The following is a 23,507-nucleotide window of genomic DNA, read 5'->3' as shown; positions in this document are numbered from 1 at the left end:
GCTGACTGAGAAAACACAGCGATCGCCACCAGAACACCCAGACACTAGCTATCATACTCGGATGCAATGCATGCTTCATTTCAAACAACTCAGCGAGAAATCTTCTCGTTGACAGTCAGCGGGCGACTGTCCTTAGCCGGGCTAAATGAAATGCGGTCCGCCCAAGCCAGTAACATCTCTGCAGAATGATCACATTAGGCATTCCCGAGTTTCTAGCCTGGCTAAGCGTGTTATCAAAACACGGAATTTGGCGGCGCCGATTCGCGAGGCGTGCAAAACCGGTTTCCTTACTAACTGATCAGCCAGCCAAGGTTACCCAATTCAACTTCTAAACTGCTGCCCAATTTACAAAATGCCGTAAAATTAATACTTGACTTCAGCCCTTTGCTCCGACTGGCCGGTTTACCAGCAAAAACAATTCAGGAAATGAAGTGCAGGGACATTTCTATCGGCATTGAAGCCATTCGGCCCCTCGGTTATCCCTATCCGCACAAAAGGTCCCGTCCTTCTGAAGCTGAGCCTGGCTTTGTTCAGCGCTGCATTTTGATAGTTTAAAGGGCTAACTTGCGTTTTAATAATAAACCTCTGAATATTCCTAAGCTTTTATAAAACAACACTGCGGTTTCCTTGCTTGGCTCAAAACACAACATTGTCGCCACATTTCAATAAACAGTGCGCCGCGTCCAGAGCAAAGCAGAGCGCCGGCTTTACAAACAGCAGTTATAGTCAAAGGTTTCACTTTATACAATCAGACCTTTTTATACAATTTGCTTTAATAAATTAAAACAGTACAAGAGACTCGCTATATTTAAAAATTAAATAAACACTGCCTGTCATGTCCATTCATCATCAGAGGGAACAAAAGCATAATAATTTTCTTCATCTCTTTTTGGTGGGAGACAGGCAATATCTCACTCACCTGGAACGCGGCACTTTACACGGGAGACGTGTCAATCCAAACTAAAAATGGGGGAATAAGTAAAAATGAACCATAAAGCAACGTGCCTGATCTGCTTTCAGAGCGATAGCAAATGAAGGCTTCGGCAATTTTTTTTTAAAAATTGGCGTCTTTTTTTCCCCTCTCTGGCTGTGTAAATCCATCCGAACAGCTCCTTCCACCTTCCCAACAGCAACGATGGAAGATAATGTTTGTTTTTGCAGGTGTTTGGAAATTCGCTGATTTCAGAGGGTGATACAGTTACAGTGAATACAAATGTATCCTCTTGTTTGTCAACACCAGTGTAACAGCAGTAGCCAGGCACTATCAGGGTCTTCCCCGTCCTCAACCTAACAGGAAACAGCTCTTACTGTTCTAACCGCCTGTACGTGAGGCATTTCCAGTCGGTATTAATCTTGTTTCATGTAAAGCTGGGGAGCGTTCGATAAATCCCCCTTTATTGTCACGATCGGGGTTTCAAATTATCTTTTGCTCTCTTCTCCCCCCCCCCCACCCCATGCCTAACTCACTTCCCTCGATTCATTTTGCACGGGGAGCAAGGTGAATAGGGGCAACTGGATGGCCAGTGTGAAAGAAAATGCACGTTGGTATCCAGTCAAGGCCCGATCATGGGGATCATCAGGACACGTCGATTCACGCAAAACGGCAGAGCTGGATCTCCACAAGGGTCCGAGGTACCTACCCCCTCCCCTCCACCCCCCCCCCCACACACACACCCCAATAAAAAGACAGCAAGACTGAAAATAATAACAGCAGGAGGAAAAATAAACCGAGGTTAGAGAGAGAAAGGCAATATTAGCTGGGAACATGGGTCTTTGAAATAAATACAATGCGTTCACGGACACAGGGATGAGGAGTTCAATTCCTTATTCGCAGACTGGGTTACAATGGGTCTCTGCTTGCTACACGGAGGATATTTGTTATTAAATGACTCTTTTGTTTCAACAAATGAAGGATTCTCGCCCATGTTTTGTCCTGACACTTACCTTTCTGTCTTCATTCATTCCCGTATTTTTTTCCCCAAGCAGAGAGAGAGAGAGAGAGAATTCAGACAGCAGCAGCCTCGGCTCGTACAGTATATACAGCAGCGTCCTCTGGTTACATCCCCTTCTCTTGGCGATCGTTGTTGTTAACTGCTGGTGTTGTGGGTGGGTGAGAGTGTTGGAGGGGGGTGGGTGGGGGAGCGGGGAGGAGGGGGTTATTTCAGAGATAATCCGTATTGTTTGGAATCGCTCCTGTCAGGATGTGGACTCTGATCCCAGGGACTCCTTCCCTGCTGGAGAGGTGACAGGCTGCGCACGCAGTGCCATCAATATCCCCAGCCACTGGGATTCAGTGCCTCCCATGCCTTCAGACTCATTTTCACGAGTCGGGGCTCACCTTATCCAGCTGTGTAATGCTGCAAATACAACAGCTCTCCCTCCCCGCTCCCCTTCCCCCTATCCCTTTCGGCTGGGGTCATCATAGATTTGTAAATTTAGACGGAGTTCTCTCATTTTCAAATCAACTTAATGTGTGGGGGGGGGGTGGGTGGGTCATGAAAATATTTTATTTTGAAACACCAGTCATCTTGCCTTCCTCCCCCGACTCACTCGCACGCCCACTACAGTTAATAATCTGCACATTCTACCTCATTATTATATCAGAGAGGTATTGAGTCTCAAAACAGGTTAGAGGCCTCACGGCCTTATCATGATGCTGGGGAATATTGGCGTGAAATAAGGACGTTTGATGAAAACTTTCAATAACCATTGTAGTTTCCTAAGTCTACACCCCTAAACTTGGCAATGATCTCCTTCTTTAAGAAATACTTTTCTTACATAATTGTGTATTCCGCCCTCATAATGCCAACTCGCTTTTACCTTATTTGCTGAAGCAATTGTTCAGCCACTGAGTTCGAGCAAAATGTCTCTGCCAGATTAATAATTTCTCCAGCTGCCAACTGACCTTTTATTTATTTCACTGTCACGTGTTATGGCCCAGGAGGAGGCCATTCAGCCCTATTGTGCCTGGTTCTGCCTCTTCAAACGAGCACCACAACTCACTGCCAATCTCTAACCTTTTTCTTATACCTTTGCACATTTTTAAAAATCCAAATAATTGCCCAATGCCCTCTTTAATGCTTCTATTCCCAGAATTTGCTTTTTAACCTCATTTCAAAGCATCATAGGGCACAGAAGAGGCTCTGCGGCCCATCCATTCCCAGGCCCAGAGCCTTGAATGTTATGACATTTCAAGGGTTCATCAAAAGGTTATGAAGTTTCCTATCTCTACTACCCCACTAGGCAGTGGGTTGCAGATTCCACTGGGTGATTTTTTCCCCCTTAAATCCCCTTTTGCCCTTCGCCTTTAGATTATGCCCCTGTTTTTTGATCCTTTAACACATGGGAACAACTATTTCCTATCGATTCTGTCCATGTCCCTCAATCTTATACACCTTAATCAGGTCCCTCTCAACTGTCTCTGCTCTAAGCCTTTCCAGCCTCTCTTCATAGCCAAACTGCTCCAAACCAGGTAGCATCCTGCTGAATCTCCTCTGCACCCACTCAGTGTAAGCTGTAACCAGCGCCAACATAACCTCCCTGCTCATATAATCTGTGCCAAATAAATATATAACCTGATAATGACAAGTATCCCATATACCACCTTAAGCACCCTATTAACCTCACAGGAAGTGAGGACTGCAGATGCTGGAGATCAGAGTCCAGAAGTATGGTGCTGGAAAAGCACAGCCAGTCAGGCAGCATCTAAGGAGCAGGAGAGTCGACGTTTTGAGCATAAGCTCTCCACTCTATTAACCTGTCCTGCTGCCTTCTGTGGACAAGCACTCCAAGATCCCTTTGTTCCTCTGATCTTCCTAGTGTCTTGAATACTCCGTTATCTTGTTACCTCTTCCAAGTACATCACCTCACACTTTTCATGTATCCCTCATTAAATTATTCCCGAAAATTTGTTAATTTTTTTTGCTTTGTTGGAGCATTGTGAATTAAACTGTCCCTATTGCTGACTAAGTAGGAAGGAGCACCATTTCCCAATGCCAACAGTACCTAACGTTGTGAGCAATAAATTTGTTTCTATCACCAGATACAAGTAATATGGATTCTTTCTACTATAAAGATGGTATTACAATATATTTCACTATGTGCAAATCCTTTGAGCAGAACCTTCTTCAGTTGCCTTTCATCAGCAAATACATTCCTGCTAGACACAGTGACTTGGCTCAGTGGTGATATTCTTACATCCAAGACATTTGAATTGCATGTGAAGTGCTGTGGGATGCCCTAATGTCACGAAAGGCAATAAGCAAATTGCAGTGCTTTTATTCTCATCTGGTTGATGTAGCAGCACCCAGTGCTGTATCGTGCCATGCATATACTGAATTGCATTTCCTTATGTGTAAGGAAGAACCTTAAGAATACAGACTACAGATATTCCATGGCTCATTGTCTTCATCGTTACTTGCCAATCACATTGCAATGTGAGCTGCAATTTAGTATCTCTTTGGCTCAGTAAAACTACTTGATTTTGAAGTTGTACCTTTCTCTGACCTCTCCTCTATCTATTGTTATACGCTGATTGAGTCCTCTATGTTCATAAGACCTGTCTCTTCATCACATTACCATTTGCCACCAAACCACTGATCCCATAATTTCAATTCCCAGCCCAATTAGCTAGCTGCAACCCTCATATATTCTTTTGTTACCTCCAAACTCAACTATTTCCATGCTCCCTAATTCAACTCTGTAAACTTCACCTAATAAAAAAATTGTACTGCCTGAGTCCTAATTTGCAACATGCCATTCACCCACTCAAGCTGTGCTTTCTGAACTGCATTGGCCATTAGTTTCACAATGTTTCAAATTTAAAATTCCCAGTCTTGAGTGCAAATCCTTACATAAACATACTCCTCCCAATGTCTGTTACTCCTACAAATCTCCATACTTCTCCAGTTCTGCATCCTGTGCATTCACAATCTTCTTTGCTTTATCATAAGTGCTGTACTTTCAATTGCATTGGCTCAAAGTTCTGTAATTTACCTCCCAAACTTTTTTAGCTGTTTAATGCCCTGTGTATTTCTTTGATGGTGCTTATTATTCTTTTTGTGGCCATGCTACCTAGGATGTTTGACTATAATAAGTGCTTAATGTAAATGCAAGTTGTTGCTATTGAATTTTTTTTTGGGATAATTTGCTAAAGTAATTTAGCTAAAGTGTCGGACAGCAAAGTTTTCACTCACCAGACATAACAGATACCACTAGACATCTTGGAATAACAGCCTGGAAACAATTATGTTACAGCATTGTCATGTGATGTTATTTTACAAGACAGATGATTTAAACGTTTATGATTTATACACTCAGAAATGAATAATAATAGCTTTTAACACAGTCTAATGTTTTTCATTATTTTGCTTTTGCATCAACATTAAAATTAAAAACATCAACAAAGTGTTTTCTTACAGTTTGCTACCAAAATGTCCCATCTTTGACCAACTGCAAAATGATGATATTCTAGTGCCAACACTGTCATGCTAAGTTCAAAGTTGTTTTCTATGATAGCCAGATCCCTTCACTAAATGTACATGTGTGTGCACACTAACAACAAAATGCAAGATGCAGCTGGTAAATTAGGAAAATCTAAACCAAGTGAGCTAGGCATGCAATATTCATGCTCTTTGATCTCATAGCTTAAGCATTTGACAGATTTTTTTGGTTTATTACCAAGTGTAATTGTGCATCCTCTTCTTCGGATCAATTATGAACAGCTGTTCAATTCTTAACCCTACATTACATGAACATAGCAGTTATCTTTTCAATTTTTCAGTTCCGATTTCCTGAAGTGGCAGCCAACATGACTCCATTCTCCCTAAGAAGTTTGTGCGTGACAACGTTGTCAGTTATAATTATGCATATTAAGAGATGTTGGGAATTGAGACATCTATTTATTCATAAACCTCGTTGTTTATGTGATGGTCAACAAATTGCTCAGTTTCCATTCCTGTTGATTAATTTAGCTGTTAACCCAATGATGGAAGTATTGCTCTCATACTCACTCTGTTCTACATGAGGAGAGGTAGAACTTCCCTGTAATTGCCTCTAGATATTACAGGTTGTTCTACTATAACATGCGTTTCATCGACACGAATTGGCTATAACGTAATTGACGAATTGTGGGCGCTGTTTGGATACTGTGAACTTTCTGCTGAGCGGATGTAGTGACGTTCAATCAACAGTCTTCTACAGCACGATTTTTTATAGCACAGATTGCAAAAGAACATGTTGTTTATAGCAGAATGACCTGTATTTTGGTAGGTTTAAGTCAAAAGATGAAACATTGCTTCAAATTGAATACTGCCCACACCCACAGAAATGAAATAGTGTGTGTATTAAATTCAATGGATAATAAGGACCGCATTCAAATGTGCAATCTGATCTTTGGGCTCAGATACTAGTGTAGCTGCAAAATGCTTGAAGTTCACTCCTCCACTTTACAATATCATGTAAATCCTTTGATTAGATTACACAATTACACAATTCAATCTATTATTTGGTTATTTTGTATCTATTTAATGAAGTGTTTTGTTAGCATATAATAAAGTGAAAACAATTCACAACAAATATCTTTGAGACTGGTTTTACACAATAGAGTCTTCAAATGGTAGTTGAAATATAATCTTTCATTAACTGGTCAGACTAATAAAGTTACTGTGTACATTTTAATCGCCATGAAGGACCCATTGTATAACTTCAAGGTACACGTTGTTCCAGATTGGCAAAAGAAAAGCTCATGCTTTAACTCTCTCTAGAGTAGTAGAGTACTTTGCAAACTGACTTCTTGCCAAACCCCCCCAAACAAATTGATAATTTTTAGACTGGACCAAAAGAGACAGTATGTCAACTGACCAGTTTGTAGGGTGGAATCTTCATGGGCAGATTGGTTAGGGGAGCTGGAACATATCATGTGCTTATCTCTTCTGCTGTCCACTAGCCCATGACCCCATTACAATTTTATGAGTGGGGGAGGAATTGGGCAGCCCATTCACTCTTGTGCTATTCTACTTGGTTCTTTAGTGGCCAATTAGTAGATTTTTCTGCAAATTCATATGAGATAGACAAAGAGAGTCAGACTCTAGTTGAGACAGCTGTCTTGATGCTTATGCGAGATCTTATGACACAGTGGTAGTGTCCCTGTCTCCTGGGCCAGAGGCCTTGGGTTCAAGTCCCACTCACTGCAGAGGTATATCACAAAACATTTGAATAGGTCGATTAAGCCCAGCTAGGAGGCAGGGTGAGGTCAAAAAGGCTGCAGATGCCTGTATATAATACGGCTTTGGCATGTGGTGGGAAAGGTTAGATGCTTTCTTCACAGCCCAGTTTCCAGTTACAGGCTCCCACTGCCTTGATCACGAGCATGTTTCACCCACCACCTTCCCAGTTCAGTTTAGCCCAGAGAAAACATCCGCCTCCCTATGTTATCATGGAATATGCAAAATGCAGTTGGGGACAGTTATAATCCCAACAGTGGCTACTGATGTCATTGAGGATGTTAGGACCAGAAAGCTGCCCGTCATTTAATTCATCTGAAGCTTTTGGAATTGGACAATAGGAGAGGAGGAGAGCTGAGTGCACCCCTTTCCCTTACATCCAGACCCCCTGCTCACTCCCCATAAAATGGTGTCAGGCTGGTTGAACCAAAAGTAAAAATGCAGCAAAAATTAATTGGTGCCATTTTACATTTATTTTCCTAGGCCAAAAGTGAATTGGAAAACTAAATAAGAAAGCTACTTCCAACTAACCAAGAAAGTTGGAAACAATAATTGAAATTAACAAGAAAATTCTAATTGTCAAAATTAAAATATCTGAGACACAGTGGGGTATTTTAAGAGAGTTTGTAATATTCTGGGCTATAAACTGGAATTAGTTCCATGTGCATAAGTTTGAAAATAATCCACTTTTTTTTGCAAAATGAATGGCAATAAAAGGGAACTTTTATTAAAACAATTCATTTCTCTAACGTTGATCTTGTGCATTTTGTAATGCTTTTAGCTCACATAAAACACTGCCCACAGGGAAGGCAGATGGTGAGAGACCAGCTGAGTGATTTCTGGTAGGCTTAATGGTAATAAGCCGTTGTTAATGGGATTTAATTAGGCTAATTCAAGCAGATTTTGGTTGAGCCAGCAGGCATGGTTATATTCAAATATTTTGCGTAAAGGAAGAAACTGACATTTTTGAAGCAATTTGAAATGACAAATGCAGAATTATTATGCATTACATTTTGGGGGGCATTATACTATTAAAGGGATTTTTTGTATCGAATTATATAGACCAAATATAAGCTCTTAGTACTAACTCTTAAGAGATAAATAGTCAAGATCCCCCTAAAGTGTAAGGCTTTCAACTGTACACCATTCAATGTTTGCTGCACTTGTTGCAAAACCAATAAATTCTCCCCTCTCCAGGCTTTTGAAGCTCGGGCTCTGGTATACATATGCAATTACTCGCTGAGAGAAAAAAAGAGTTGTCAGAAATGTAATTTACCCAAATACAAAAGTTGTGAAGTCTTTTCGCAATTCATTTCAGTCAGTTTGTTGCAAAAGAACCGAGACCTTTTCCCAATACCAATTTAATCATATTAAACTGAAATATATTTAATTGCACTTTTTTTGGGAATGATTGTATCAGTTTATTGCTGCCCGTCATATTCTGCATGTTTGTTTAGGGAAGTGGGCTCATAATAATAAAGGCAAACATTCGTGTATTGTACGAGAAATAATGCAAAACGCACAATTTATGATAATCCTCGCGTGCTGGTCAGTCACTCGATGTTCTTTTTCATAACAAGCATGCTAAAATACTGTAGAAATGGAAAATCTTGTAGAATATAGGGTTTGGCAAATTCAACCTGCGGTGTAAATTGACGGCCTTCAGTTTGGACAATGGTGTGCAGTTGTGTTAGAGAGGGTTACATTCACCCACAGCTCTCTGGGCTCCAGGCTCCTGCTGACACCTGGATGCTTTGTGCAGAATTTTGATCGTTATCTGTCACTGTCAGTCCACAGGAAACAGCAGCCCGGCGTTTTGTGTTTGTTCTGCACGTACACAGCCAACTTGCAAAATGGGTTCGCTATCAAGTCGCTCCCATTGATGGCAGAGCGCCGTTCTCGGGGGGCGGGGTGGGGGGAATCAGGCAGCAATGCAGTTTGATGAATGAGCCGCTTCTCTGGGTGGCCGCGGTTTGGTCAGCAGCGCCGGGCGATGGGAGTCACTGGTGCCTCCAGGAGCTCGCTGTCAGTCGCCTAGGTCGGGGGGGGGGGGGGGCTCCCTGCAATCGCTCAGCCCGAGGGTCGGCGCTCAGCCAACGGAGAGATGGTCCGTTCTACCAATATCGCCAGTACTGACAGGCTGCAGACCTATGCGCAGGATAGGGCCACTTCAAGATAGGGCGAGTATTTCAGCCATGCGAATCTCAGTTATTTTTAATAACAAGCTCTGTTTTATCCATGGCAGATTGTAACTTGTGCGTGAGAGAAGAACAGGGTTCTAAAATGCTTTAGTCTCAGATTCTGCGTTGTTTATTAAAAGCTCAGACACTCCGGATCTGTTATTTATTAAATAAATTTGCCTTCACTGCTTTTGGATAACAAATTTCTGAATCTGAAAAGGCATTCTGTTCACATCCGTACCACCAAGGGCTCCACGGGCGTACTTTCTCTGCCTTTTATTTCTTCCTTGCTCAGTTTCAAGGGATTTTGAGAGCAGCAAATGATGGCAGTGGGTACTGCAGCTTAGTCTAGGTCATCCCTTCGGCCTCTTAGGGAGAAATACCAACAAAAAACAGAGATTTCTGATCATTGCATTCAGAAATGGGACCGTACTGTGGAGCTGGCTCGGCCTCAAGCAAAGGTGAATTGTGAGAAATATTTGCACCAACAAGCTGCAGACAGCTGTGATGACTAACTCAATACCGCCCGAACTGTATTCCAATGTCACCCCACTTCAACCCTTAAAAATGAAGGTGACCTCAGCAAAAGCAAAACTGCAATAAATTGGCAAAGTAGCGTTCAGTATTCAATAAAGTTCGCCTATTATATAATAATCACTTAAATGTGAAAGCCTTTGTAAAGTACTCCACAAAAAATGTTATCTTATGTACTCCTGCAGATGTCGGCCAAGCTGCCCATATTTCCGGATAACTAAAGTGTTGGTGAAACCTCTCCACATACAAACACACACTCTCTAATTAGCCTCTCCACCACCCTACTATATACACACTCAAAACAATAATCACCACTCCGCCCCCAAACGCCCATACACAATAATCAGCCACTCCCTTCCTTCTATCCATTCTGTCACACCCTCCCCAGAGGCACACAACATTCAGGTTAGTCAGGGCTTCTTGTGGTGCAGTGGTAATATCCCTACCTCTGAGACAGGCGGTCCAAGTCCAAGTTAAATCTGCTCCAGGGGTGTGCAATAGAATCTCTGAACAAGTTGGCTAGAAAATGTCTGGACCACTTGAGGTAAGACTGGATGCAGGTTAGCCAGTGGCGACCAGTGAGGAGATGCAGCTCCACTCATAGATCGAACATTAGTCAGAGTCCACGTTGGCATGGGTGCAGATTCACCAACACAATATTGAAGACTTGGGTCGACTAATACAGGTTTCATCTTTAACTCAAACTTCAACATTCATCGTTAATTAATGCTGTTTTCGCAAAGTTCTCTCCCCTGCACCCACTCATGTTAGAAGGAAGAAAGTCCACTTTCAGAATGGATCATCTAATAATCACGGCCATACCTACACCTTCTGTCATCACCCACTGATTCCTTCTCAGGCTTTCAATTACTTTTCTTTCCCCAAGCAATCATTCTTTTAATCCATGTCCCTAACACTTCATGTGCTTTCGGTTTCCAATATAGAACAAAGAACAGGAGCTCCTCAGTTGTAAATGATTCTTTTGTTTCATAATCTTTCAAAGAAGCACCCCCACCACCAGAGACCATTGTCCAGATTGGATCCCATATTCAAATTCAATAGGCATGGAATGAAATGTGGGAGGAGAACATAATCATTCACAGTGTTGTCCCCAGTGGGACTCTCCTCACTGACACAGAGGAGGAGAGAGATGGACAGGCTGGACCTTACACTGCCAAGACCTTCGGTGTGGGCCTCACTCTCAGAGATGTGATGCTGTGCATTTCCTTAGGGACTATGGGCTCCAGTTTAGGAACTGCTGGCTCAACCTTTAACACCAGCAAAATAAAAGTGGAACTTGGGAGTGTTAAAATTTAGGATCAGATCGCATGTACCCTTTGTGAGTAGCAAGGATGCAGCAGAGGGGCTAACTAGGTTTTTTCAAATTTCATTAGAGCAACAAGCAGTGTTGAAGGACAGGAATGTTACAACCATTCTATCTATGTTCAAAAAGAGGAAGGAGTGAAAATAGGCATATTCCTCACATTAAACCATAAACTGGTCAAGACAATAGATTGGGGCAACATAGATGTTTAATGACACATCTGAAATGGTCAACTTATCAAATATATTGTTTTGAGAGAATAGCATAAAATATAGCCTGGGGATGGAATGGGTGCAGTCTATGTGGAAACGTTCCACAAAGTGCTGCATAAGAAATGGACGCAAAGTTCAGTCCCTTTGCGTAAAAGGAAAAATGGAAAAGGAAGCAGCAAATTGTAAGAAACTGGTAGTTCTCAGATTGGCAGACTAGCAGGATGTCAAAGGTCTGATGGCTGGAATTTGTAAAAAAAAATTCTTTTGAAATAAATAATTTGAAACTGGACAAAAGAGTTGAATATCAATGCATACCAAAGTGTAGATGTAACAAACAGCAAAAATGCAAAAAGTTGTAAATGGGCAAGAGAACAAATGGAATAATTAGATGTGAGTTAAGGCATTAAAAAAAAAGGAACTTAAATGGTTGAAAATACAGGTACGAAAGGATCTAATGGAAATAGATGAATAATTATAAATTGGTGAACAGGGCAGTAAAGGCATTAAATGGTATTATAGGAATTATATTGAGAGTTTAAATACAAAGTGCATGAGGACTCTGTACCAAACAATGGCTGGGGCTCATCGGGAATACAGTGCACAATTTTGGATTCCATTTTGTAAGGGCCTGAGGAAAGTACAACACAATTTCTTTGGATGATATTTGTATGGAGATTTTTGGACCACAGTAGCAAGGATTGTAATCAGACAAAATGAGACACTCGTGCGGGATTTGACAGAGACATTATAAATATTTGTTAAAAAATAAAGACAAAGAGGTAAGCTCCATTAAAAAAAATTGAAGATATGAGGTACTATTTTAAGATAAGCACCTGATGGATGACAGTCGAGAATAGAAACTTTCATGCAAATGTTTGTTGAATGTTAAGGGCTTTGTTACGAGCAGAATATTTGCTGTCTTTTGGTGACTTAGATACAAAGTTTTATGATGACATTACAAAAATCATTATTTATGTTCTGGGGCATGATATTAGGAAATTATAGACCAGTTAGTCTGACCTCAGTGGTGGGAAAGATGCTGGAGTCTATTATAAAGGATGAAATTACGGCACATCTGGATAATAGTAACAGGATAGGACAGAGTCAGCATGGATTTATGAAGGGGAAATCATGCTTGACTAATCTTCTTGAATTTTTTGAGGATGTAACTCGGAAGATGGACGAGGGAGATCCAGTGGATGTACTGTACCTGGACTTTCAGAAAGCTTTTGATAAAGTCCCACACAAGAGGTTAGTGAGTAAAATTAGGGCGCACGGGATTGGGGGCAAAGTACTAGATTGGATAGAGAATTGGTTGGCTAATAGGAAACAAAGGGTAGTGATTAACGGCTCCATTTCGAAATGGCAGGCAGTGACCAGTGGGGTACCGCAGGGATCCGTGCTGGGACCACAGCTTTTTACAATATATGTAAATGATATAGAAGATGGTATCAGCAATAACATTAGCAAATTTGCTGATGACACAAAGCTAGGTGGTAGGGTGAAATGTGATGAGGATGTTAGGGGATTACAGGGTGACCTGGACAAGTTAGGTGAGTGGGCAGATGCATGGCAGATGCAGTTTAATGTGGATAAATGTCTGGTTATCCACTTTGGTGGCAAGAACAGGAAGGCAGATTACTACCTCAATGGTATCAAATTAGGTAAAGGGGCTGTTCAGAGAGATCTGGGTGTTCTTGTCCACCAGTCAATGAAGGCAAGCATGCAGGTACAGCAGGTCGTGAAGAAGGCTAATAGCATGCTGGCCTTCATAACAAGAGGGATTGAGTATAGAAGCAAAGAGGTGCTTCTGCAGCTGTACAGGGCCCTGGTGAGACCACACCTGGAGTACTGTGTACAGTTCTGGTCTCCAAATTTGAGGAAAGACATTCTGGCTATTGAGGGAGTGCAGCGTAGGTTCACGAGGTCAATTCCTGGAATGGCAGGATTGCCTTACACGGAAAGACTGAAGCGACTGGGCTTGTATACCCTTGAGTTTAGAAGACTGAGAGGGGATCTGATTGAAACGTATAGGCTTATGAAAGGACTGGACACTCTGGCAGGAGGGAACATATTTCCATTGATGGGGGAGTGCCGAACCAGAGGACACAGCTTAAAAATACGGGGTAGACCATTTAGGACAGAGATGAGGAGAAACTACTTCACCCAGAGAGTGGTGGCTGTGTGGAATGCTCTGCCCCAGAGGGCAGTGGAGGCCCAGTCTCTGGATTCTTTTAAGAAAGAATTGGATAGAGCTCTTAAAGATAGTGGAGTCAAGGGGTATGGAGATAAGGCTGGAACAGGATACTAATTAGGAATGATCAGCCATGATCATATTGAATGGCGGTGCAGGCTCGAAGGGCAGAATGGCCTACTCCTGCATCTATTGTCTATTGTCTATTGTCTATTAGTATGTTGCCAACCTCAACATCATTTACTTGGGTATTTTTGTCAAGCAGGTGATGCACAGAAAATGAAACATAATTTTAATGGAAAATGCACAGAGCATAACACATCAGAGTGAGAGATGTAGGTGACTTCATGTTTTGAATGGGTCCCTCAAATGAAGCTGGCCCATAACCAATGGTCTCTCATCAGAAATAATGACCACTTCTGCTGAGGTGCCCTGTCAGAGGACAGTTGGATGCAAAGGTCAATGTGGTGGGAGGGGGATGGGTGGAAATGGGCAGCCGGGTAAAAGTGGACATAGAGGTTCTGAGGGGTACCTGGCGAGCAGGCGAATCCCTGCACTTACTACAAGCTGCGTTTCCTGCCATCACTTCTCATTCCTTCAATACTAAATGGAACTGGAAAATAACAAGGCCAGCACCTAAGGTGGGCAGAGTCTGTGTTAGTTTGATGGGTGATTGCATGGGATCCATGTCTGCTGGATGCTAGGACTTTGAAGGGGTAAATACAGGAAGCAGGCATTTGTGAACTGCAGCTAATTTGCAATCAATTCATTCTCCACTTGAAATGAATGCAGAGCGAATATGCGATTATTCAAATTCCGGTCAAAGGTAGTTTGCACTGTATCATTGCACCTTGTTATTAACATATCAAAAATGCAGAAGTTAATGACAATGACTTAAAAAGAGATGAATGCTTGCCAAGAGCAACTCATAATATGAAACAAAGGATGCAGTGGGAGGCAGAGACAATTGCTTCATCAACTATCTTGTAAGTATTAAGACATTTTGTACTAAATACAAAGGAAGGTTGAATGATTGAAGGTGGTCTAGGATGGAAAGGGGGTCAGAGCACAGCAGACACCCCTTTTCCGATGTAATGTACAGGTCCTTCAGCCATTGTAGCACCTTTCCCAGGTTACTGCACACACTGAGGCTGTACCTGAACGAAGGATGGAGACATGTCTCTCATTATTGGAGTGCTGCATGTCTCACTGTGTGCAAGAATATGTGTAGCTCCAGTCTGCGGGGTATGACACTAGTGACTGTTCAAGGAACTAAGAACCTGTCTTACTCCCTGATAACATTGCACAATCCCCTGACTGATGTGGAATGCAGTTAGAATGCTGCCCATGCTTCACCCAGAGCCATGGTGGAGTAGACAGTGGAGCTGCAAATGATGCACATCAACTGCTGGACTGGTCTGGGGATGCTCTATCATCCTGACATTCTGGATTTTGCAAAATTGAAGCAGGTAATGAGGTGGTGTGATAGATGGTGAGGAACTGGGAATGGAAACAGTGTTCTAAGGAGGAGGATGAGGACATTGGGGAGGCAGAAGCTCTTCTTGTTGCTGACAGGGCTCCATCGCCTCAGATGCTATAAATCTGATAGGACCTGATCAACACTCGGTTCCACTGGATGGGAGCTGGGTGCAGCAGCTCATCATGCAATGTAACATAGTCATTGGTCAAGATGCCGACATTTTGTTTGCATTGTGGGGGCAAACTGCAGCCTCCAATCATTTTGTTTCTGTTCACTTTTTCTGGCTATTATTAACATTGTCCAATTACTTATCTGCCTGTGATATTACCCTACTGGATAATGAAAAGATATGGGTCTACAGTGGGTACTGGGAACAAATTAGCAGTGACTTAGAGAGTGTTTAGATTGCATTTAGCCAAGGACAGGTAAAGAGTGTGCCTGATGGTTGAGCAAGGTGAGAGAGTAGTTGATTGTGTCTGAGAGGGCGTGTTGGCAGTGCTACCTATGTGGAGTGAGCAGTGTGGCTTTGCGGCTTCAGTGGCATTACTTTGTGGTGGCAGAGACAACATCAGATTACCAATGTTTGGGTGCAGAGAAAATGGCATGGGCACCAAAGATGCTAGTCCTTTGATGGATATCCACTGAGTGGCGAGTACTTCTGAGAACAGTGGGTGAATGAGGCTAGAAGTAATGAGGGATGCACCCTCGGGAAGGGCAGGTGGTTAGGGAGGTGAGTTTGGTATGGTAGGTGAGAGATTTTGTTAGGCTTTGCAACAAAAAGCTCTGTGTGAAACTCAGTGAAACTGAAGCCCAGACATAAAAAGTAAGTTTCAGCCCATTGTATCTATTTTATCCAATGAGGTGGCCTCTTAACCCCAAGAATGATGCTAATTTACTGCTACCCTTGCCCACCTTGTATTGTCTTCCAACCAGAATGACATTCCCACAGCTGATCAAAATGGTCTGTGTTATGAGGCAAAAAAAAGTTGAAGATCCATCAGGTTTGGTGTCTAGCACCCTTATAATTGTATGATACAACAATACTCAGAACTGTTGGCTAATCATCGCAATCTAATTCTATCAGTTAGTGTGTAACAGATAGATCTGAGGTGAGGAAAACATGTACCTGTTGAAAGCTCCATGAATCAGAGGTGCAAATTTGCCTAAATCGACCAAATGTGCTACATTTATTGTATATCATACCTCATATTTCTAAAATACTGTGCTTTAACCCCTAACACAATCACATCCAAGCATCTTTCTTTGTCAGTTACAGGGGTGTGGAAACTTGGAAAACACAAATTCATAACAGCAACTGTCTTTTCTTCACTATCAGTTCTAAGTGAAATAAATCCATTCTTGAGGTGACAGAAGTACCCATCTACATTCAATGCCTGTCTAGTCAAGAAGTAGCTGAAATCTCCAATAGTTTTAATGGAATATCCAGTTTATGAAGGCTGTACCAGGTTTAGATTAGAGTGTATGATCCACCTGTCACCTCTGGAGTTAATAGTAAGTGTTTCAAGCAACATGTTGTTCAGAATTAAATTACCATTTGATAGTTTCAATTCTTTCTTTGCATCTTCCATCCTGTAAAAGCTCAGTGCTGATCAATTCGTGTTTTACAGACTTATGTTAATGACAAAGAGGCATGAGAGTTAGGCCTTCTATAGGTTCTCCCTCTTGTACCTATCCAGTCTCCCCAAGTGCATCTATGGTATCCACCTCAACTACTTAGCTAGTTCCACATTCTTACAACTCTCAAGGTAAAGAAGTTGACCTGAGTTTCTTATTGGATTTATTACTAACTATCACATCTTTATGACCTCTAGTTTTGGATTCTGCCACACATGGAAACTTTTTCTCTAGATCTAGCATTTATTGCAAAGAGAAAGAGCTTCCCAGTCTTTCCTAATAACCAGAGTACCTTGAAGTAATTGTCTTCTGGTCCTCTCTGAAAATGTTCAAGGATAACCAATATCCCTGACTGTGTCAGGGGACCAAAAGACATTTCTGTTCTTTTATGGGTCAGACATTGCTAGCATTTGCCTCCCAATCCGTAAGTGCCCTTGAGAAGGCAATGATAAGGTACAACCACAATGTTGTTAAGGAGTTCCAGGTATCAGGGGAGAGACTGGCTGCGAGTGGGGGAGGGGGAGCAAGGATGGGAACAATCTGAATGTTGATAGTGTCCTCTATGATTATCCTGAAAGGCAGTCAAAATTGGTGGCCAATTATTTGAGCAATGCCTTTTAGGTATCACCTACCTCGTGGTGCAGTGGATCTGACATCAGATATCTCACTAGCACAGCATTCATCATAGTAAAAACAAATTAAGCTTATAAATAAATCTGTTCATTTGAAGCTTGTTCATCAATTGCACATTTTCAGTGCTTTTCACTAGGAATGAGATATATCTCCAATGCCGTTTCTTTCCAAAATTTGCTCAGTAGCCCCATGAGTGATGAAATAATTGAAATGCAACCCCTCAGACAAAAATCTTGGACACTCCCCCCTTAAATTCACCACAAGATATGAGTGTCTACCAATTAAGTTGTAAGTTCTTTTATTAATAGCATGCTAGGTCTTAGGTCAAAGAATACTTGTATTAAGTCTAATTTCTTTAAGTCAATACAAAATTAGTATTCAATAATAAACAGATTTTTTTTGTCTCCATTTATTTCTCATTCACTTAGACTCAGTTTTCTTTCCCTTTATTTCATATTTTGCTTTGACATTGAATTCTAATTGCCACCTCCCACTTTACATCCTGTGCTGCTTATTAGTAATTCTTTGATGTGACTGGTTCTGGAGATCAACAGTTGCCAGCCCTATTCACCAAGTCACAGATACTTAATCAAGAGTATTTTGCCTCTCTGATTTACAGTATATTACAATGCTAAAGTCCCATAGAAAGTCACAGGTAAGACTTGATTTATTGCTGTTAAGAGTAATAGCTTACTGCCCCTGTTGAGATGCATGTAGCATTTATTTTCTTTTGTCTTCTATTTGTCACCAAAACCTAAAAGTCATGGCATGGTTTCACTGATAAAATAAATTTGTATTGCTTACTATTTTGAAAGCGTAGGGTTGAAAACATTGAATCATCGGTGGGCAGAACTGTGTATGTTATCGTTCAGTTTCCATATTACCAGCGAGTGAGTGAATGTGTGTGTGTGTGTGTGTTGTATGTGTGTGTGTGTGTTCATCCCTCAGAATCAGATGACACTTGCTTATGGAAGGAACCTGTGTATGCAATCTGTTAATGTGAGGAGGCTATTGCACTGCTGCTGACATGTAGTTCTGGAAGACTAGCAAGTTCTCCCACTTTTACCACCTGACATAGGCACACTGGAAGGACTTAGCAATTACTAATCAACTTGGTTGACCACAGCTTCTATGGGCATCAAGTCCTGAGGACTTGAACCTGCAACCTCTGGCCCAGAGTTAGCGACACTAGCGATTGTGCCACAAAGCCTCCTCCTATTTGTGAAATATTGCATACTTATGACTGTTTCTAAGTTGTAATTTATAATCTAATTTTCCAAGATCTGGAATTTTTTTGATGGTGCGGGATGGTCCAGTAGAAAAGGCATTGTATCACTGCAGAATAGGACAGGCCACCAGGGTGATGCTGCAACACAGATGGTTAAAGTGAGAAGTTGGGCTTCACTGGTGCTGGAGGAAGCACAGGGCATGGCTTGGAGCAAAGCATGGTGGCTAATGGGTGAAAGTCGGAATAGAATTTGGGTTTCGGTGAGAGGTGCATCTAAGGTGTTGGAGCACAAAGGGGTTTGGTTTTGGGTTTGAAGTGTTGGTGATCTCGTCCTGGGATTGCTAAAAAATATGGATCCTAGCAACCTTGGAAGCTTGGAGACTGGGAATGCTTGGAGAAAAGAGTAAGAACTTCAGAAGATTGATTTTGGGAAGCTTTAAGAGAGGCAAAAGCTGAAAGGATGCTTTGGAGGGCTGGAGTTGGTCAGGTGGGTTGCCATGGAGAGGATAGACATTATAACAGGGGAGTTATGAGGCATTGAGGCTGTTAAACGAGCAGAAAAAGGAGCTACAAATCTATCAGAAACAGCTTTCATGTCTCTTCAAAGCTGTAATGTTGCAAGGAGCTGAGATTGTGTCATAAACTATGAGAACAAAGTTCAAGCAGTTTATCAATGTCATCTAAGTCCAAAAATGAGTATTGCCTTCAAACCCAGTCCAAAGTGTTATATGGAAATAAGTAAGATGGTGAGTGGTCACTAAGTCACCCAAGTAGGTGACAGCAATGGGACTGACAAATGCATAAAAAGCCATTTTGTGAATTGAAGAGAAAGGCCAACATGTTTATTAGTAATCATAAAATAAAAATTCACATTGGAGAACTAAAGAAATTGCATTTATATAGTGCCTTTTCTTAATCCCCCAGCACTTTCAAACATGCTTCGAAAGCAAGATCCTATTTTCCAACAGCAGTCAGTTTTTTAAAGGTAATGACAGGAAGTTATAAATGTATGCAGGGTGTCCCAAACAGCAATAAATAAAAAAAATGCAGATTATGTTGTTTTGACCAGGAGACCAAGAAAAGCTTGCTTATTTGTTTCTGTAAAACTGTCATAGCATCTTCCACATTCAGCTGTACAGGCAAACAAGACCTGAGTTCATCTAAAACATAGTACTCCATCAACACAGCATTTAAGCATTAGCTAAGACTATATATTCAAGTCCTGGAGTGGAACCTCTGGGCTCTGTGAGAACAGTGCTAGCTTTGAAGCACTTATCTAGTTAGCACCAAGCTTTAAGGCACAGAATCAAACAAAGTTTCATGTGAGCAGGAAACTGAGGATAATCAAGTAATTGAGATAAATGAGGTCCATAATACAGGCCATTCTACCCATCGAATCCACACCAACCCTCTGAAGAGGATCCCAACCAGACCCACTCCCCTACCCTATTCTTGTACTCTGCAATTCCCGTGGCTAATTCACCTAGCCTGCACATCTCTGCACACTATGGGCAATTTATCATAACTAATTCACTTAGCCTGCACACCTTTGGACTGTGGGAGGAAACCAGAAGTCCCAGAGTAAAGCCACACAGACACAGGGAGAATGTGCAAACTCCACATAGATAGTTGCTCAGAAGGAAAATCTTGAGTGGGATAATGTCTGTGAGAGCAAACCTTTTGTAATGGCTAGAAAACGGAACAGTTTATTGGCTAATTTGTGATCGTTTTGCTTATTGAAATTGTTACAAAATGTCAACTGGAAGTACAGAACTTGAGTTTTGCTTAACAATTGAGCATTGTGTTGAAGCTTTTCATCTTGCACATTCCTTAGGACAAATTGCAAGAAATGGCATAATAAAGGGAACCAGCATGTATATTTATATATATATGAATGAGAAGAGTGTACTGATTGGTTGGCCTCCATTGGTAGAGACATTGCCATAGAGAATGCACCAGTCAATGATGACTGGCAGTTAGCTACCAAGCTAAATTTGAAATTCAAACCAGCTGGGTTGACTCTAATTAGTCAAGGCTGACAAAATATGTCTTTTTTTAGCTATAGCCAAATAATGAAATGTCACTTTCATATCTTGGCATGGATTTCAAAGCAAAATGGGCAATGAAAGCACTTGAACTTTTTTCAGGATGAGATTGGCTCTGAATTTTGTGAATTGTTACATTTTTATGATTAACTATTGCTATAAGACAGTAACACAAAGGATTGAGATAATGTCATAATTGAAGTGACCATAGCTTGAGTTCTCAATCCACCTCAACCCAATCCCAATTTATATTGATGCTTTGCACAATATCAGGAAATATAATGATATTTCTTTCCTCTTTGGGTTTCTATTTTCTGTGGTGATCTTTCACAGAATCACATAGCTGCAGTAACATTTGATTGAAATATAAGAGGGATTTACAGTATAGATGTTAAATGGGTTGACATTAAAGATCAGTTGTGACCTCAGTGCCTGGGTTAGTTTTGAAATAGAAGGCATGGTCTGTTTAGCACATGGCCATTTCAAACACAAGCGAGGAGGAACATCTTCACTGAGATGGGTGTGGGTTTTCAGTCATTGAATATATATCCTGAGATGGATAGATTTTTGGCAAGCAAGGGATAGTGGGAATTAGACTGGAGTTGACATTAAAGATCAGTTGTGATCTTATTATACAAAGCTTAAAAGGTTCTATGGGTTACCCCTGCTCCCATTTCTTAGGTACTGATGATCTGATTAGAAGTAATATTGAGATTAATAGTTGATGCTGGGTTATTTCACAGTTTTCCCCAAATAAATTTGTGAATAATTGAAGAAATTGTTGTAAAAAATTCTCAAATTGGTGCAATAGCTTTCAATTTTATAGAATCACTATTTTGAACAGTCCACGTTGTGGACATGAGATGAGGAATAGGCAATTAATATGAAACATGAGATCATCGGCTATCTTCCAAATCCAAACATTGTTTAAAATGACTGCAATTTCAGTTGCTAAGAATAATATTAGAGGTCAAAATGACTTATATTTCTAATTGTAATCCAAAAGCATGTCTAATCTCTGGTTAAAACAAATTGAAAAAACATTCTGTGCTGTTAAATGCTCAGCTTTCATTTTATGTGTCACTAGTTGAACTTTTGTGGTAACCTTACATTCTCCACTAAACCAGCCTTGATATAAAAAAACACATTGTTAATGACACCCTGAAAATGAAGGCAATATACAAAACAGCCCTTTTATAACATGCACCATATGGTTTTTTTGGATGGCTCCCAAAGGGAGCCTCGCAGAAAGGAATATTGTATCTAAAAAAAATACCCACTTCACCTCTCATACAAAAAAAAGATTGAATACATGACCAACATGGACATTTTGAACACGTTTTGCTTATTTTCTCATAGACACAGAGCAAACAATTATATTAATGTTGTTGTGAAATTTGTGTACTTGTAGTCAACATTTTGCACTCTCAGCACTGTTTTATGCAAATACTGCAAATATTTAATATGGACAGCATTTCAGCATCAGTAATCTGTAGTTCTGAGACATTCTCTGTAAGTGATCATATTAAAATTTATATGTCAGAATTGTTCAAAATTCTCCCTCTTCTAAAATAAGCAAATTGAAAATCAGCAAGTACAATATCATGATTCAAGAAAGGAGAGAGAAAGAAAACCAGGAATGAAACATCAGTTTGGCGGCAACAGTTGTCAGGAGATTGCTGGAATCTACTATTACGAATTTTTTTCATGATGCACTTAGAATATCATATTTTGATCAGATAAAACCAATATGATTTTGCACAGAGAATTGTGTTTGACGCATTTATTGCAGATTTTGAGGAGGTAAGTGGTAGTGTATACAAAAGGGAACCGGTGGATCTTGTACACTTAAATTTCCAAAGGAATTCCATCAGATGCCACACAAAAGGTTATAAGGTCAAGACTGGATAGGCTGGAATGTTTTTCACTGAAACGTAAGAAGTTGAGGGGTGACCTTATAGAGGTTTATAAAATCATGAGGGGTAGATATAGATGTCTTTTTCTGAAAGTGGGGGATTTCAAGACTAGGGATTTTTTCTCAGGTGAGCAGAAAAAGAGTTAACAAAAACATGACGGGCATCTTTGTTACACCAGCATGGTTCGTGTGTGGAATGAACTTCTAGAGGAAGTGGTGGGTGCAGGTACAGTTATAATGTTTAAAAGACATTTGGATAAGTACATGAATAAGAAATGTTTGGAGGAATGTGGACCATGTACAGGCAGTAGCGTGTTACTAGTGGGACTAGTTTGGAATTATGGTTGGTATGGACTGGTTGGACCAAAGGGTCTGTTTACATGATGTATGATGCTATGCAAGAGAAAACCTATGGATTTGGTACTAATATATTGGAATGGATAGAACATTTTTAACAGACAGGAGGCAAATAGAGAGGATAAACAAGTCATTGACAAGTTGGCAGGATGCAGCAGGCAGTGGCGTGCTACAAGGATCAATGCTTGGGCTCCAGCTGAAGAAATGAGGAATGTATCTAACTTTCTGCATTTAACATGTCTAGGTAGAAATGCAAGCTGTGAGAAGATGCTGCACTGACCTGGATAGATTGTGAGTGGACAATAAAGTGCCACATACCATAAGAATAGATTATTTTAAAATTATTTTTAAAAGGCGTGAGACTTATTAGTTTTAGTTGGTGTTCAGAATGATTTGTAATGGTACAAGGAACACAGAAAGTTAGCATGCAGTTAAAATAAGCAACCAGGAAGGCAGAATTTGTCTTTTATTGCAAAGGGATTGGGACACAAGTCTTGCTCGAGCTGTACTCAGCTTTGGTGAGGCCCCATTTAGAATACTGTGCTTT

General features: G+C 40.9%; 1 protein-coding gene across 2 annotated transcripts in view; it reads right to left on the bottom strand.

Moving 5' to 3' along the window:
• Nucleotides 1–2,139, bottom strand: part of rai2 (retinoic acid induced 2) — an 87,544-nt gene extending 85,405 nt beyond the window's left edge. The window contains exon 1 of one of the 2 annotated variants that reach the window (XM_072584456.1): nucleotides 1,945–2,139. In XM_072584456.1, coding sequence (XP_072440557.1) covers nucleotides 1,945–1,962 — 18 coding nt within the window. In that variant the 5' untranslated portion in view covers nucleotides 1,963–2,139. Of the gene's footprint in view, nucleotides 1–919; nucleotides 1,308–1,944 lie in introns of those variants that run through there. The other variant, XM_072584458.1, reaches the window with a different exon arrangement.
• Nucleotides 2,140–23,507: the final 21,368 nt, after the last annotated feature.

This window comes from Chiloscyllium punctatum, chromosome 15, assembly GCF_047496795.1.
Source record: "Chiloscyllium punctatum isolate Juve2018m chromosome 15, sChiPun1.3, whole genome shotgun sequence".
In the NCBI taxonomy this organism is placed as follows: domain Eukaryota; kingdom Metazoa; phylum Chordata; class Chondrichthyes; order Orectolobiformes; family Hemiscylliidae; genus Chiloscyllium; species Chiloscyllium punctatum.
The sequence above is the reverse complement of the archived record's forward strand: the minus strand, read 5'-3'. Positions and strand labels throughout refer to the sequence as shown.